At 40.4% G+C, this 16,459-nt stretch overlaps 1 protein-coding gene across 7 annotated transcripts in view; it reads left to right on the top strand.

Moving 5' to 3' along the window:
- Positions 1–16,459, top strand: part of ANKS1B (ankyrin repeat and sterile alpha motif domain containing 1B) — a 1,156,005-nt gene that overhangs the window by 1,080,370 nt on the left and 59,176 nt on the right. Inside the window, exon 20 of one of the 7 annotated variants that reach the window (XM_059936733.1) lies at positions 13,692–13,763. The exons of 5 other annotated variants lie outside the window; for them this stretch is intronic. In XM_059936733.1, the coding sequence (XP_059792716.1) occupies positions 13,692–13,763 (72 nt within the window). Of the gene's footprint in view, positions 1–13,688; positions 13,764–16,459 lie in introns of all 7 variants that reach the window. One more of the 7 variants, XM_059936732.1, reaches the window with a different exon arrangement.

Below are 16,459 nucleotides of genomic sequence, written 5' to 3'. Positions count from 1 at the left end.
TCAGTGATAACTTGGGATGTTGATGATATCTGTGCCCTGTTTCAAGCCAGGAACTCTGGACCGTCAACCATCTATTCCCAAAGGCATCATGCCAAGCAAAAGTGGAAAACGGTGCTTTCGTACTTGGAATTTAAACCTGATGTGTTGTATACCTAGTTTGTTAATGTGGACGGTTAACTGCCTTTTCTCAAAATATATGCTCTCCCTATACTACAAAGCTACAGTAATCAAGACAGTATGGTACTGGCATGAAAACAGAAATATAGATCAATGGAACAGGATAGAAAGCCCAGAGATAAACCCACGCACCTATGGTCACCTTATCTTTGATAAAGGAGGAAAGAATATACAATGGAGAAAAGACAGCCTCTTCAATAAGTGGTGCTGGGAAAACTGGACAGCTACATGTAAAAGAATGAAATTAGAACACTCCCTAACACCTTACACAAAAATAAACTCAAGATGAAATAAAGACCTAAATGTAAGGCCGGGTACTATAAAACTCTTAGAGGAAAGCATAGGCAGAACACTCCATGACATAAATCACAGCAAGATCCTTTTTGACCCACCTCCTAGAGAAATGGAAATAAAAACAAAAATAAACAAATGGGACCTAGTGAAACTTAAAAGCTTTTGCACAGCAAAGGAAACCATAAACAAGATGAAAAGACAACCCTCAGAATGGGAGAAAATATTTGCAAACAAAGCAATGGACAAAGGATTAATCTCCAAAATATAGAAGCAGCTCATGCAGCTCAATATCAAAAAAACAAACAACCCGATCTAAAAATGGGCAGAAGACCTAAATACACATTTCTCCAAAGAAGATATGCAGATTGCCAACAAACACATGAAAGGATGCTCAACATCACTAATCATTAGAGAAACGCAAATCAAAACTACAATGAGGTGTCACCTCACACCGGTCAGAATGGCCATCATCAAAAAATCTAGAAACAATAAATGCTGGAGAGGGTGTGGAGAAAAGGGAACCCTCTTGCACTGTTGGTGAGAATGTAAATTGATACAGCCACTATGGAGAACAGTATGGAGGTTCCTTAAAGAACTAAAAATAGAATTACCATACGACCCGGCAATCCCACTACTGGGCATATACCCTGAGAAAACCATAATTCAGAAAGAGTCATGTACCCCAATGTTCATTTCAGCTCTATTTACAATAGCCAGGACATGGAAGCAACCTAAGTGTCCATCGACAGATGAATGGATAAAGAAGATGTGGCACATATATACAATGGAATATTACTCAGCCATAAAGAGAAATGCAATTGAGTTATTTGTAGTGAGGTGGATGGACCTAGAGTCTGTCATACAGAGTGAAGTAAGTCAGAAAGAGAAAAATAAATACTGTATGCTAACACATATATATGGAATCTAAAAAAAAATGGTTCTGAAGAACCTAGGGGCAGGACAGGAATAAAGATGCAGACGTAGAGAATGGACTTGAGGACACGGGAGGGGGAAGGGTAAGCTGGGCCGAAGTGAGAGAGTGGCATGGACACATATACACTACCAAATGTAAAACAGATAGCTAGTGGGAAGCAGCTGCATCGCACGCGGAGATCAGCTCGGTGCTTTATGACCACCTGGAAAGGTGGGATAAGGAGGGTGGGAGAGAGGCTCAAGAGGGAGGGGATATGGGGATATATGTATACATATAGCTGATTCACTTTGTTATACAGCAGAAACTAACACAACATTGTAAAGCAACTATACTCCAATAAAGTTACTAAAAAAAATTTTTTTTAAGTATATATATATATATATATATATATATATATATATATATATATATATATATATATATATGCTCTCCCCATGACAACTTTGGTGCTGGAAATTCCAATATGATTATCGTCTTATGGGCAACATTGAAGTGTTACCGTCTATCCTGTACCACAGTCAAAAAAAAAAAAATAATAGGAAGAAGTAGGAGAATCACTCAGATGGAGTCGCTTTTACATTTTGATACTCATCTTACATGTCTCAATTCTTTCATTCTCTGTCAAGTCCATCAGTGAGGCACATTAGATGACCAGGAGTTTGTTCTGACCGACGCCATCAGACCTAAACACCTCCACTCTCTTTGCTAGGGAAGCTGTGATGTCTCCACCTACGCATCATGTGCTGGTACTTAACCAAGGAGAATGTTTCCAATTAAAACCAGACCATGGATTTTTTTAGAAAACATGAACAGAAAGGATCCTATTTTCAACTGAATAAATAATAAATCGGACAATATATAAAAACCCTATTTTAGTGGAATTGACCTTGTGATATTTAGTGGCGCCTTAGGCTGGCTGACATTGAGCAGCATGTTTGCAAAGAGGCACACCAGGCTATCTTTTTCCACTTGTTAAATTTTTGGAATGTTTCTTATTAGATTCAGTCCAGTTCTTGGGTCCACAGGTCAGTGTTGGCTGTTATAATCTGACCTTGATATGTTTTCAAGGGTAGGAGAATTCTCTTATTCTCCTTCTCCTTCTTCCTTTTCTTTTTCCAGTATTAAAGAAAATAAAGGGAAGGTGTTTAATGTCTAGAGGAAATGGGGCTTATTGTGCGGTCCTGTCTCAGTTACTTCCGTTTGTGTATGACTAAAGTAATAAATCAGTAGGGACTCTTCTGAGTGCATGCAAGTAACAAAAATCCAACTCAAGATGTCTTAAGCAGAAAAGGGCACATATTTGGGTCATTTTTGCTACAAAGTCCTGGTAGCCTGGGTTCAGGTGCTCATATGACATCTTGGTCTCAGGCTCTTCATGTCTTAGCTCTGCTGTCCTCTGGGTTGGCTCTTTTCCCAATCAGTGTTTCTCTACATGAGGGGAGTTTCAGGTCCAATTCCTGTTAAACTTGAACCTGTGAGAGAGAGGGCTTATCTTACCAAGAGTTCCCCAAAGAGCCCCAGGATTGAGTCCCATTGGTTCAGATCAGGCTGGTTTGGATCTTTTATGTGTCCTGAGTTAATCACACAGGAGAGGAGCATGTATGTGCGTGGTGTGTGTGTGTGCATGTGTGTGTGTGTGTGAGAGAGAGAGAGATGCGATTAGCCAGGCATAGGTCACATGCCTGGAGATGGTTTTAGCTCCACCTGAACCACGGGAACTGAGGGATGGCAAAGGAACTCCTCCTGTGGACAGGCTTTCATGAGCAGAAGTGGCCATGGTCTCTGGGCAGACAGAAATAGCAGTGGTGGGCACCTGAATAAACCCATTCTGACGTCCGAATTCCAAGAATATCTGATGGACAATTGTTATATTACATGGGTATTCGTTTCATTTTTGCATACTTGATTTGATGAGCTTTTTTAAAATACCAGATTTGAAGTAATGAGGTCAGAGTTAAAAATTCTGTCTCTGATATCTGATACCTCTGTAATCTTGAACAAGCCTCTTAGCTACTCAGAGCCTTAGTTTTCTCTTCCTCAAGTGAGATTAAGGCCCCCTCACATCACTGTTGTGAGGCACAGGTAAAGTAGTAGTTGTCACAGTAGTTTACAAAGTATGCAGCTCTACATTGGGGTGTTTTTAGAAATTATTATTATTTTGAGATAACTCTAGCTTCCTTCTACACTATGCTTTTTCAACTGCAACTGGGAATAAATGCATTTTAAAGTAAAGCTCATAATATTTAGCTGTGTTTTACAAAACTATTTCTATTTTCCAGCTGGTAAGCCCCAAACTAATACCTTTCCACAGATATGGAAACAATAGTTCTTAGGATTGCAAACACTGTACAGAAGGTGCCTGTGTTATAACCTAGTTAGCATTGGAGCTCTTTGGAGAGGATTTATAGATGATATCCATACTTAAGTACTTTTAAATACTTCATGAGTTAACATATATTAAAAATATGTCATTTTATTGTATATTAAATTTCATTTTACTTCTCTTATAGTAAAGTGTATGATTGCTACATAGGGGTGAGGCCTGACTCTTCCTTATTTTTTAATTCCCTGTAATAAGCATTCCATAAATACTTGTTGACCAGATTACTTTACACAGGTATTAGGTACCACAAAACCACAGGTTTCCAGGACTCCAGCTTAGACACAAACTGGGATGGTCTCAAATCTTCTAGAGAAACAAACTACCTGGAATAGTAGCATATCACCTGCCAAGCTTAGATCTGGTAGTTGGTTCATCGTCATCATCGTCAGAGCCAGCACTGATTAATACAACTTTATAATGAGGAAACTGAGGCTCGGAGACTTTGTGTTGCTGACCCAAGGCCACAGAGATTGTAAGAAGCAGAGCCAGGATTTGAACCCAGGCTGTCTAGCTTCAGAGCCTGTGCTTTAACCACTGTGATGATGAACACCCGGGTTGTGTCTATACCAGCAGACATGACACATTCTAAAAATTCTAGAACCCCAAAAGGCTTCAGTGCAATTTTTTTTAGTCCTTTGACAAATTCTGTTACTAATATCTAATACTTCATGTAAATGCAAAGTTAATAGAGAATTGAACCTCTAAGGTGGTGTGGATAAACGTTGTATTTAAAGAAGATCCTTTGCTCTTGACATCCAACTTTTCATTCTTTACAAATCAGGGGTAGCAAACAATTGCTTCACATAACCAGTTGTGAAATGATGTGACCCCCCCCCCCCCGGCCCTTTCTGTATCGGTCTCTACTTTGAGGCTTGAATGTAGTATCACAAAAATGTATAGTAACTTGCAATATCTACATGCATTTATGGCTAGAGGATTCTTTTGTGCCTCTGTTAACGAAAAGCAGAGAACTTTAGGGTGGGAGGGGGCCAGAAAATGTGTCTTGATGCAGCACCCCTTCTAATACATCCTTAATAAACAGCCACAAGTTTATTCCTGAACTTGTCCCTGTAAGGCAGCCCCCACTTTGTGAGGCAGCCAGCCCCATCATCATCGGAAAAGTTCTAATTAATAGAACTCTTGCCTTATATGGACTTGAAAGGAGCCTCCTTAAAGCTCCCATGTAGTTAGTTAATGCTATCTTCTGAAAACACGAAGAATAAATCTACTCCCTCTTGCTGAGAATAATTCTTTAAGACTAAAGACAATTTGATGTCTTCCCTCCACTATATTAACCACAGCCACATCTTGCCAGTGTCGTTCTGCTAAGTGGGACGCAGGCTACACAGCGTCCGGATTCCCCAGCTCTGGGCATGTCTGCTTTGTTGATGTTCATGCTTAACAACATTGAGATATGGTTAATTCTTACTGAGCTTTTCTTTATGGAAATGTCCCAGCCTTTATCAATGGCCATGAGCAGTGCTGTGTGTGTGTGTGTATTTTACCTTAATGCAGGATTTTACATTTATATTATTCCTTTCCAGCTCAGACAGTTTTATCAAGTTGTTTGTCCAGTAATCCTATTATGTCAATGCCGTTTTAGAACTTGCTCAATGCTCAAAGTATCAGTGATCCTTCCCAACTATGTAATATGCTGATTTTAAAAGTGCACCTCAAAAAAGTGTGCCTTTCAAGTAATTCCTCCAATGTATTGATTTCAGTGCTGAGCAAGGCAGAACTGAGGAAAAACCTGTGTAGCCTTCTACCAGCGACTTCTTAGGTTGGCATCATGCAAGAGGATTAAATCAACCAGACCTTGTTTTCCCATACATTCCACAAGGAAAAAATGAGGAAATAGTGCGGTCTCAATAAACATCATTGAATGAATGGCCTGTCCAATACCTCTTTTTTTTTTTACCAGAGGCAGGAACCAATGTTGAGCATATAGTTAATAAATGGGATTAAATTTTTAAAATGACATCTTCGATTTACAAGAAAGGAAAATAATGTATATTTTAAAGAGATGTTACAGGCAAAGAACAATTAATACTTTGCAAAATCGAATTTCTTTGCAGCAGTTCATGTTATGATAAAAAAGCTGATCGCTGCAGTTCTGAATGAGTGATTAATATTTCTGCTAATGGCCCTGAAAAAATGTTTGTATCAAGAGTGGTGGCATCCAAACTTTGAGGGAGAACAAGTAAAATAGCCCATATTGCAAGAAACAGCGTGATCCCAATTGACTTAAATTCCCTGCAACATCCAGGGAACCTGGGGAGCTGAACAGTAAGATCTGGATTGTAGACAGTGTTCCATTTTTTTTCCTCTGCTCTGTTTTTTCTTTTCCTGTGAAGAGATTTCATAAATAACTGTGTAATGTCATTTAGGGCTACAACTGTCATATTAGGGAATGCAGGTCATGTATTATCTCTACAAATGAATAACAGGTCACATAGCTATAGTTCTCTCCTGTTTTGGCTGCTGAGAGCTTACTTTATGTGCTGTCAGTAGCAGAATCAGAGTTTACAGGGAAAGAGGGAAGAAAGACGGTGGGGGGTGGAGAAGAGGAGGGAGGAGGGGGGAGGGAAGGAGAGAGGGAGGAGTGAAGCAGGGAGGAAGTGAGTGAGAGAAAGCTGTAACTTTGGGCAGGCAGCAAGTAATATCAGAATTTGTATCATGTCAGCGTACTTATGATGAGACCGAATGTAGTGTTTACTTCCTCCCACTTTTGCTAGATTGATTCATTCCGACGCCAGCAATAATGGGTCACACATGGAAAAACAGCTATTGGCCTGGCTTTTCACTTCCAGCAGGTGATTACCAATCTGTCCAAGAATTTCCCTGATACGGGGTCAAGGTCACAATCATGAAGGTTTGAGAAGACTGCTCATCAGAAAAGTGAAGAAATGATGGGGAGCAGGAGTTTTTTAGCCCAGCATTCCCTGCAAATAAAATAGTTGATCAGAAACCTTTTACAGAAAGGGTCAGTGGTAAGAAACCCTGAACTTGTGACGGTCACAGCGTAGTTGAAGAGAAGAATCACATATGGTTGTTAGAGAGTGTCTACACATTGCAATACTCACCCGTGAAGAGAGGAGGAGGATGGTTCCCACATCTACAACGGTGGGACAGAAGAAATAAGATGCTGGCCTGTGACTTCTGGGTAACTCAGGAGAGACAAAAGGTTCTGATTCTGATTTCCAGGCAGGGTTTGGTTAGTGCCCGTGGAAGAGGAGGCGGCTGTCGCTGCTAAAGAAAAAAAGCATACGCGGTGTTTGGTGCATTGTTCCTTGACTGATGTGAATTTGTCTGACTCCATCCTTTGACAGATCTCATCTCGTTTTAGTCTCTGCTCAAGGAGGCGCTGAGTTTGCTGGCTGCTGACCAAGGCTTCCTTTGTTAGGGTGCCCTTTTTTCTTTTGCCTTTGAAGCTGTTTTGTTCCCTCTTCAAGTTTGTTTTTGTTTTATTTTAGAAGAGCTGTCATCCAAGAGAAGAAATGGACTTCATTACTCTTTTAGCTTTCACTCTGAACCTTTCGTATTTCTTGTTGGATTCTTTCTGGTCAATTTCTGAACACCCCAAAGTGTGAAAAATTATGACAAACGTAAGGGAGAAACAGAGGAAAAGCTTTTTTTTTTTTCAGAGCTAGAACAAGGCAGAAAATTTCATCTCTGATAGAATCTGACCAGAGGGCTCTATTCATACAAGCTTCTTTATTAAACTAGCTACACAACATTGGCAGAATCCCAAAGGTTTTCAGAGCCTAATTGGTATTACTGAGTGGGCGGAGCTATCGCCCACTTGCTGCTTCCAAGACCCACCATCAGCCTCTGAATCCCAGTTTACTACATACTGGTCCTGACAAAGGAAAATGGATCATGTCCATAGCAATCCCTATTCCATAAACGTTGACTAAAAGCAGGGCTGACCTCTAAGTCACTTTGCGACCCATGCCTTGTACCCAATAGATGAGCAGTAGTTATCTCTGAATGAATGTCAGGGTGCCAGGAAGACAGGTTCTGATGCTGTAAACTTTTTTCCCCATTTTCAATTTGTGCCTGAAAGAATAATCCCTTTGCAGCGTAGAAAGCATAGACTTAATTTGGATATAATATGCTGGGCTTTGGGGGAAGACTTCTCTGAGAAGGTGACACTGGAGTAGAACGTGAGGTGAGGGAGCTGGTCCTGCAGCATCTGGAGAAGGGGAAACAAGGGCAGAGGCTTTGAAGCAAGAGTGTGCTTTGCTGTCCAGAACCGAGTGAGCAAGAGGGCAGAGAGGTAAGGGCGGGCATGGGAGCCAGAGGATGGAGATCCTTGCAGGCCATTATTAGGACTCTGAATTTTCTTCTGAGTTAAATGGAGCAGAACAGCATGATCTGGCTTTCATTTTAAATGGATCCTTTGGGCTGTTGTGTTGAGAGTAAACACTAAGGGGGCAAGGATGAGAGCAATGAGTTCGGAAGCCTAATGGAAGAATCCAAGTGAGAAAAGGTAGTGACTTGGACCAGGTAGTGATAGGAGGGTGAGAAGATTTTAGAAGTAGATTCAGTAGGATTTGCTGCTGGAATGAATGTGAAATGTGAGCAAGAGGACGACCCCAACTGGAAGAAGAGGGTTGCCATTTGGTGAGATAAGAACGCTTATAGGGAAGGTGAGGTGATCCGGAGTTTGCTTTGGGGCATTTAAGGTTAAGATACCTCTTAATCATCAAGATTAAGAGAGGTGTTAAGAAGGCAGCTGGATGTCTGAATCTGGAGTTCAGAGGAGAGATCTGGGCTGGAGACATAAATTTGGGAGTCAGGACAGGATGAGACCACCTGGTAAAGCCAGAGAAGGAAAAAGGATTGAGGACTGATGCTCCAGGGACCAGAGGATGATAGGAACCAGCAAAGGAGGCTAAAAAAGGAAGGAGTGATCAAGTGTCAGAAGGTCAAGGAAAATGAACAGTTGGATTTGACAAAATGAAAAAAGCAGTTTCGGCAGAGTAGGCTCAGGTGAGGACAGGAGAAGGGGAAGCAGAGACCATATAGATACTTCTTGGGGGGATTTGCTTCTTAAAGAACAGGAATTGGAGCAGGAGCTCAGGGAGAATGTTGGGTCAAGGAAAGGGGCTTGTTTGCTTTTAATGGAAGATGTTTCAGTACTTACAGGCAATGTTCCAGTAAAGAAGGGAAAACAGACAGCGAAGGAGAGAAAATTTATTGTAAATTACTGGGTTGCCACCAACTGAGCAAAAAAGAAGTCAACCTTTAGGAGAAAGACTTTGGATATAGGTAATATGCTTTTTAGTTTGTTATTAGATTTGAATGCAAATGTGTTGTATTTTCTGAACTGTATTCGTGGTAACCCGAGATACGTAATGGTAACAATAGCAATATGTGTGTTGCATTTTAAGAAAACATTTCCAGAGTCAGGAGAGAGGTCTGAACTCAAGATAAGATTGTGTACCTCTAAAAGTGTGGTGACTTCATCACCAAAGAAATAAACATTAAATTATTGATATCTCAGTTCTAAGATTGCTATACCTTTACTTAACCCCCATTTATTTGGATTTCATGGTAATTCAAGTTCAGATCAACTAAATTAACCTTCACAATGTATGAGGAAAAGGAACTGAGAGAAAATTAATAAGCAAATGAAATTGCAAAGGGTGTTTACCATCCTTTTACAGAATTGTTTCCAGGCTCGTACAAGCAGCTCTTTAGCATATAGGTGTGCCTCTCTCTTCAACAAAGTCAGCGGTGCTTTTTCAGCCTTTATCAGGAAAAACGAGACCATCTCTAACAAGAAGTCTGCCGGGTTAATCTCTGGTGCATTTTGCCAGAAGTGTGTTGGCAGTGATGTAGTTTACTGAAGGCACAAGTGGCAACAACAAAGTAGATCAACTAAACGTGATAACGAAGAGCAGTAATTAATGTTCCTATGGTGCTTGACCATTTGCCAAGAAATATTGAACACATTCTGTGATTCCATTCACTCAGTCAATACGTTTGATGGCTTCTGTATTCCAGGTCCTAGAAACCTAGATGTGAAAAAGTTGCCTCTCGCGTGAAGCTTAGCACGAGCCACACGACAACCTGATGAAATAAGTAGGCCAAGTGCTATTATTATTCTTCTTTACACATGAGGACATTCTAAAGTTTAATTAAAACTTAGATTTAAATCACTTCTGTTCTAGGAATTTGGGCCCCAGATAAAATTTTCTCACTGCTATTTTCTTTCTCAAAGCTTTTGAACACTCTATACTTCAATGCATGTTGTACCCTGAAGTATTATCTTCATAAATGTAATGAAATTCTGCAGGGGAAACTCTTTTGCATTTAAAAAATTCATTCCAACACTCAGCCTGGTAACCATGTGTCTAGAAGAAGAGCCATTTCATGTTATGAAGACACCAGTTAGAGCTGGTCTACCTTAAGTTACTGCTCTTACACGCCTGGTAAAGTCTTTGCTACCGTCAGAATTACTGTGATGTCTGACATGTATCAGCTTTTTAAAAAACAATCTCCATAACTAAAATACAATTAACTGCCTTTTTTTTAAACTCTATTTTTTAAATCTGACTTTTTACCATTTGCATTGAGGCACATAGTTATTGGAAATGAGAGAGGATTTACTTTATCAAGTTTGAACATAGCTTGTAAGTGAAAAATAGTTATTATTGTTAACATCTTTAAAAGGTATATAAGCCACGTGGGAGCTCTCTTCGGTGTATATGACTAGAGGTGGGTTTTTATTTCTTCACTGAGAAAATCTTTCCTTTTAATTTTTTAAAATAAAAATAATTATGGCACAAGATTTTTTAAAATAAAAATAATTATGGCACAAGACCCTCTCTTCCCTCCTTAACTCTCTGGTAACTTCTGTGACCGTTGGAAGATAGACTCATGTGACAGGATGCTAAGGGGGAACTTGCCTGTAGGTACTCGGTATTGCACGTTCTAAAGAGAGAGCTGCTGCGCAGGGAGCCAGACACCCTACCTGGAGTGTAGCAGCAGGTGGTGGATCCTGCCCTACACAGTCAGCCTCCTGTCCGCAGAGGCACAAGATTGGTGCTGGGGGCCGGGGGGGCAGAGAATTGTCTGAGCCACTGTGGAAAGAACCGAGGCTTCTCCTCCCTTCCCATGGGAGGGGAGAGAGCGCATCCCCGTGCAACCCAAGCCTAAGGAGAAGGTCTCCAAGAGGAACGCTCACCCAGAGTGGGGGAACTTGTGGGAGCAGATGCACAGAAAGCAACCTGCACTGAGGAAGAGAGAGCTGGAGGGACATGTCCTGGCAGAGAGGAGGGTTGGTCCCAGAGCAGGCTGCTCTGCGTGGCAAGGACGTACGTGTGTGCTGTGGGTGAGCAGTCAGGCGGCGGGACTTGTGCACGCTCTCCTGCATCCCGCCCGAGGGGCGTGCACGTGTCCTACCTAGGAAGGCTGGGTGGGGTTGGGCAAAGTCAGGCTAGAGGCAGATTTCTCACATCAGGGACTGTGCAGTAGGGACACCGCTCCCCAGCAGAGACCTCCAGAGAACCTCCGCAGATGCGGTGGAGCCCAGGGCGGGGCAGCTCCTGTAAGAAGGATCGGAGACCAAGTTAGTGTTACCCTGAGGAGCAGTGACAACCAGCAGGGAGAATTCAGCCACTACCAAGGAAAAGAGAGGCCCTTGTCCTTCTCCTGTATCCTCCGCCCCAACTAAGTGCATGAAGGAGGTTGAGCTTGGCGTGGGGGGCATCCAAGGAGGACCATGCCACCCCACCTCGGGTTTCTTTAAGCCTCAAGACTGGCGTGTGGTGGGGAAGGGCACCGTTTGAATCATAAATGATATTGGAGTTTTATAAAAATGAATTCTTCATAACTCAAAGTGACCAGGAGGTCATGCAGGCTGCCCAAAATGTCACTTGGCCTGTTGCCCACCAGGGAGGAGGGACCGGGCATGGCCCATTTGGGAGGAGTTGACTGGAAAACAAAACTCTAAGGTATTTGAACCCCTGTGGAGTTGAGACTGTTCCATGAACTGGCTCCATTTATATATATTTGTTTCAGGATTAGCAAACAGCCTCCGTATAACTGAATATTCTCTCCGTCTTCTGGGGAGGTCAGTACTGGGCTGGCATTCCTCCCTAGCCATCCTGGCAGGCTGACACGTTGTGACACTTCCCTGTGTGACCACAGCAAGCCACTTAACCTCTCTGAGTGTCCTTCTCTTCATCTGTCAGATGACAGGTGATCCCTGGTTTACTTCCAGCACTAAAAGTCTGTGAAAGTTGTAGAAGATGTAATTTCTGTAAAAGAACTATCTCAGAACTGTGGGTGACAGTGCTTTAAGGGTATCCTAGAAGTATGTTTGGCGCCGGTTAAGATGGGAATCCTGCTGAAGCATGGAATTAATATATTTAAATCAGATGACAGCTATTGGAGACGAGGCTGGGGGTTTAATGGCCCCAAGACTTAACTTGCTAGAGATTTAATTTTTGCAAAGAAGGAAGGGGAAGATGCCCCTGTGGAGAAGATAGCATGAAGTTTAGAGCAGAAACTGAGAATAGCAGAGCTGGTTTAACAGCAGAGGTGGTTGGAGGTGCCTTTTGGTCAGACCCCAGGTATCTTACTTTCTTAACGGAATGCCAGTTACCTGACAGTCTGTCCCCAGCAAGCCACCCAGATGACAGAAGGGATGGAAAGCAAAGATGTAGGTGTGTGTGGAGCTGCCTTTGGAACTGGAGAGAGAGATGTTAAATTTCTGGTGAGCGTTTCTGGGAGGGTGGAGGTGGGGGAAACATTTAGCCAGGGATAAGCTTGCTTTTCCACAACGCATTTGCTGATGATATTGTTCTTTGCTGGGTTTCTAAACTGTATTGTGGTTACGTTCTTATCTCCTTCCTGCACTGATCCTTGTGCGCTCGGCTTGTGAATTCTGGGGATGTTCACAGTGCTTGGCTGAATAAGTTTAGGCGTTCTGCCATTTTCTGTGATTCAGTTTCATGGTGTCTTTTAGATGATGGAATTCAGGAAAAGAACTCTGTAAAGGTCAAGCCAGGAGTCTCGTTGGTTTATCTGGTGGTTTCTGCTATAACTCCTGGGAGGGTGTTGGTTCATTTGGCATTTGGTTCTAAGCAAACGTTACTGCCTTTTAATAATTGTTGGTTACTAGATTGTTAATGGTGTGGGAGAGAATCCGAATCATGGAGCAGATTCATTAGGCTCACAAACACCAAATGGCGTTCCCCAGAGTTTCTGGTTGAGGGATGGAGCTGAGCTTCCCGACCCCAGCCCCTCCCTGCTGTGCCTCCTTGGGGCCCCTCCACCACCACACATTCCCTCTGCTGGGCAGCAAACTGACACTTCTCCCTTGTTAATCACAGAGCTTTGGTCTTGAGAGCTCTGGAGGGGAAGAAATCTCTCCAGGTTTATCAACTTGAGCAATGACTAAATTAGGAAAGTCATTTTATTGCGTTGTTTGCTCTCAGTCATTTGAAGATAAGAAAATAAAAGTGTTTGACCTGTGTTAAAGATTTTTTTCCCATCCTTCTTGAACTTCATAAAAATATTTATCCTCTGAAATAAATGACATGAAGAGGGAAGGTATTTCCATTCTCTTCGGCAAATGTAAAACACAGTTTGCTTTTTCCAAGATGTGCGTGGACTGGTAATTTCCCTTGACATAATACTAATGCATAAATGGTCTTTTTTTTTCCAGCCAACCCAAAAATGTTTTTAGGCAAAAGAATGACTTGAAAGTCAATTATTAAACCTCGGGCACCCTAAAAGGTTTTTTTGGTGTTTTGAGTTGTTTTTTTTTTAAGAAATATGATTCTTTGCTTTTTATTATTTTCCTCCTTCCCTTCCTTGATGCTACCTTGGTAGCTGCTGTGTTTTAAATATTGACAAGATGAGATAGTTTTCTGTTTATATCAGCAGTCGTCTGTCTGTGAAATATGGACGAATCAGAACGCTGGATTTCCTTTCTCAGCCATCCATCAGGTTCATAATGTAAGGTTACAAATGGTTATTTTTCTCTTCCTGAACTTAAGCTGTGTCGTGTGTTGCAAAGTGTCGTCAGTAGCTATAGGGACCATGTCCTGGCAATGCAGAAAATTTGTGATGTCTAACAACTCCTGAGATTTCTTTTGTCTCTTATACTTCATTCACTGTGCCTTGTGACTAGTTAACGTGCAAACATTGTCCTAAAATAAGAAACATACTTGGTTTTGAAGTCTACAGTTAAAATCTGTCCCATGTGAGTTTGGCTTTCATCCCAGGTGTCTGCGTTAACTTGCTTTTACAGGAAAAAGGAAAAGGGTAAATTGATATATATATATACCCATGTATATATCAGTGTTATTCTTCCCCATTTTGTATTTCCCATGTTCATGGGCTATTCAGTCCTTTGTGCCTAACAATTCTCAAAGGTTCATACACTTTACTTGTGAGAAATATTTGAGTATGATTTGCATGATATTATATATAAGTTTTATGCAAATATGGGAGGAGTATAGCCAGGAGAGGCACCATTACAGCTACAAAGTGGTTCTCAGCCTTTTTCTTTTTTTTCCACTTGACAGTACTGAATTGGTCTTTGGAATGCGGGTGAAATCATGACCTGTTTTACTCTGAGCTGCTTAATATTCAAATATTCACAGTTCACCTTTGCATACTTTTTAAAAATTCATTTTTGTTTGGAAAGTAAACATTTTAATGTCTGGGTTTTTTTTCCATTTTGGATTTTAAAATACAATTCTATTTTCACACTCCATTAAATTTCTCTTATTGGATAGCCTGCTGTCTAAGAGGTTGAGACATTTGGTTGAGAATCACTAAGCAGAGCTCTTGGGGTGGCATGCAAAGGGCCTCTTTTGAGGTGCCATGTCAGGCACACCCCTCCTCCTGTGCATGGGAATTTCTGGCACTTGGGGACCACAGTGTCTATGCATTGCCTGGTACTGATGCTCCAGTGACCCCGCAGTTCCTCCTGAACACGTAAATTCTAACCAGTGCTTTTTCGTGTTCAGAAGTGGCCATCTCTGCTCTTTATCATCAAAAGGAACAAATTCAAGATAACCAGCTGCATTTGCCCAAACCAGCATTCTTTGTTGTTGAAGATGTTTTAAAAGAACTGCAGCAGCATCTTGCTTTCATGTGTGTGTGAATGTTTGTAGGAGACCTTTCCTTACATTCACATCCAAATACATGTATACGTATTTATAAGTATAGAGCTATATGTAGCCCTCTTCAAAGCTGTAGAGATAATGGAAAGTAAATGTGATCACATATATCATACATGTTTGGGTAGCCCACCTCTGTTATTTGTCAGAATTATTGAAAGTGAAACCTGAAAATAACAGTTGTCATTTAAAATCATTTTAGTTTTTCATTAAGTGTTCTCAGTAGAGAATAATGTTTGTTAATATTCAGATCTAAATTTACAAGCAGGTAGGTGGGAGCAGTTCCTAGTAGAAAAGATTTAAAAGCTTCTATTAAAAAAATCAATTAAATCCTAATTTTAAAAATTCTTTAAAGAATAATACAAGGCTTGGAAAATACCATATCTTCCTGTTCATGTTAGAAAACTAAGTCATGCTTGGAAAATACCATATCTTCCTGTTCATGTTAGAAAACTAAGTCATAATCATAGCTTTTAATTATCTACTGACATCCTTACAGAACTTTTTTCTCAAGAAGTAAGTAAGAATATAGACGATGTTTCCCCTTTGTATTCTCAGAACATACAGAATATGTGGTATCTTCAGTTTCCATTTTTGGGGATAGAGAGCTATATGATATGATGTTTTAGGATTATATGTCTGGTGCACATGAACTAAAACCTTGCAGTTTTACCACCTTTTGAAATAATGAAAAGATTAAAAGCTACATTTTAGAATCCGCCATCCAATAAAAATCTATGAAATTTTGCAAATTTTTTTCTGTGTTATAACTAAATTCAGTTAGCAGTTTTATACTTTTCAGCTGGTGGTATGAGACATTTAATTTAATTACATTATATTGGGTATGGCCCAATTATAATCCTTCAAACTCAGCAGGCTATGAATTTCTAGTTGGCAGTTGACAAATACCTATTAAGCAGAATCAATTCTCCATTTAAAACTTTAATCTCAAATTATGTTCTTCTTTCATATTGGAAGGTTAATTTTTATTTGAGCTTGAAGGGATAGTTAATAATGTACATTTCCCTCTGTTTAACTGATATATATTAAAGGAAATAAATACATACATATATGCCAAGTAAACAAGGTTTTAATCCATGGCCAAATTCTTGGACTGTTAAGAGCATTCAATACGTGAACCTAAAGAAAAGCTTTTTCTCTAAGTATTTTAAGCTTTAAAGAACTATCCTGAAGATATTTAGTAAGAGTGCCCTGGATCATTTTCATTTCTCTTCTGCAATTACTTAAGCCTTTTAAAAAGCACTGCCAGTCACTGATAGTTTACAATATGACAGACTTTTACCCCAGACTTTTTCGATTTTATTTTGTTATTCTAATTAAATAGTATTGCTTCATCGTAACCCATGTTTAGATCTACTTTTCAGTAAAGATGAGACTTGATTATAAACCATGATTTCAGGCAAAAGACTTTTTAAGTCTGTTTGATTTTTATTTAATATTTAACAAGCATTTTTAACTGGGAAATTATTAATGTTTTAAACTTAACCTGAAGAAATACAGATA

This window comes from Balaenoptera ricei, chromosome 10, assembly GCF_028023285.1.
Source record: "Balaenoptera ricei isolate mBalRic1 chromosome 10, mBalRic1.hap2, whole genome shotgun sequence".
Lineage (NCBI taxonomy): Eukaryota > Metazoa > Chordata > Mammalia > Artiodactyla > Balaenopteridae > Balaenoptera > Balaenoptera ricei.
This window is presented reverse-complemented; position numbering and strand designations above follow the sequence as displayed.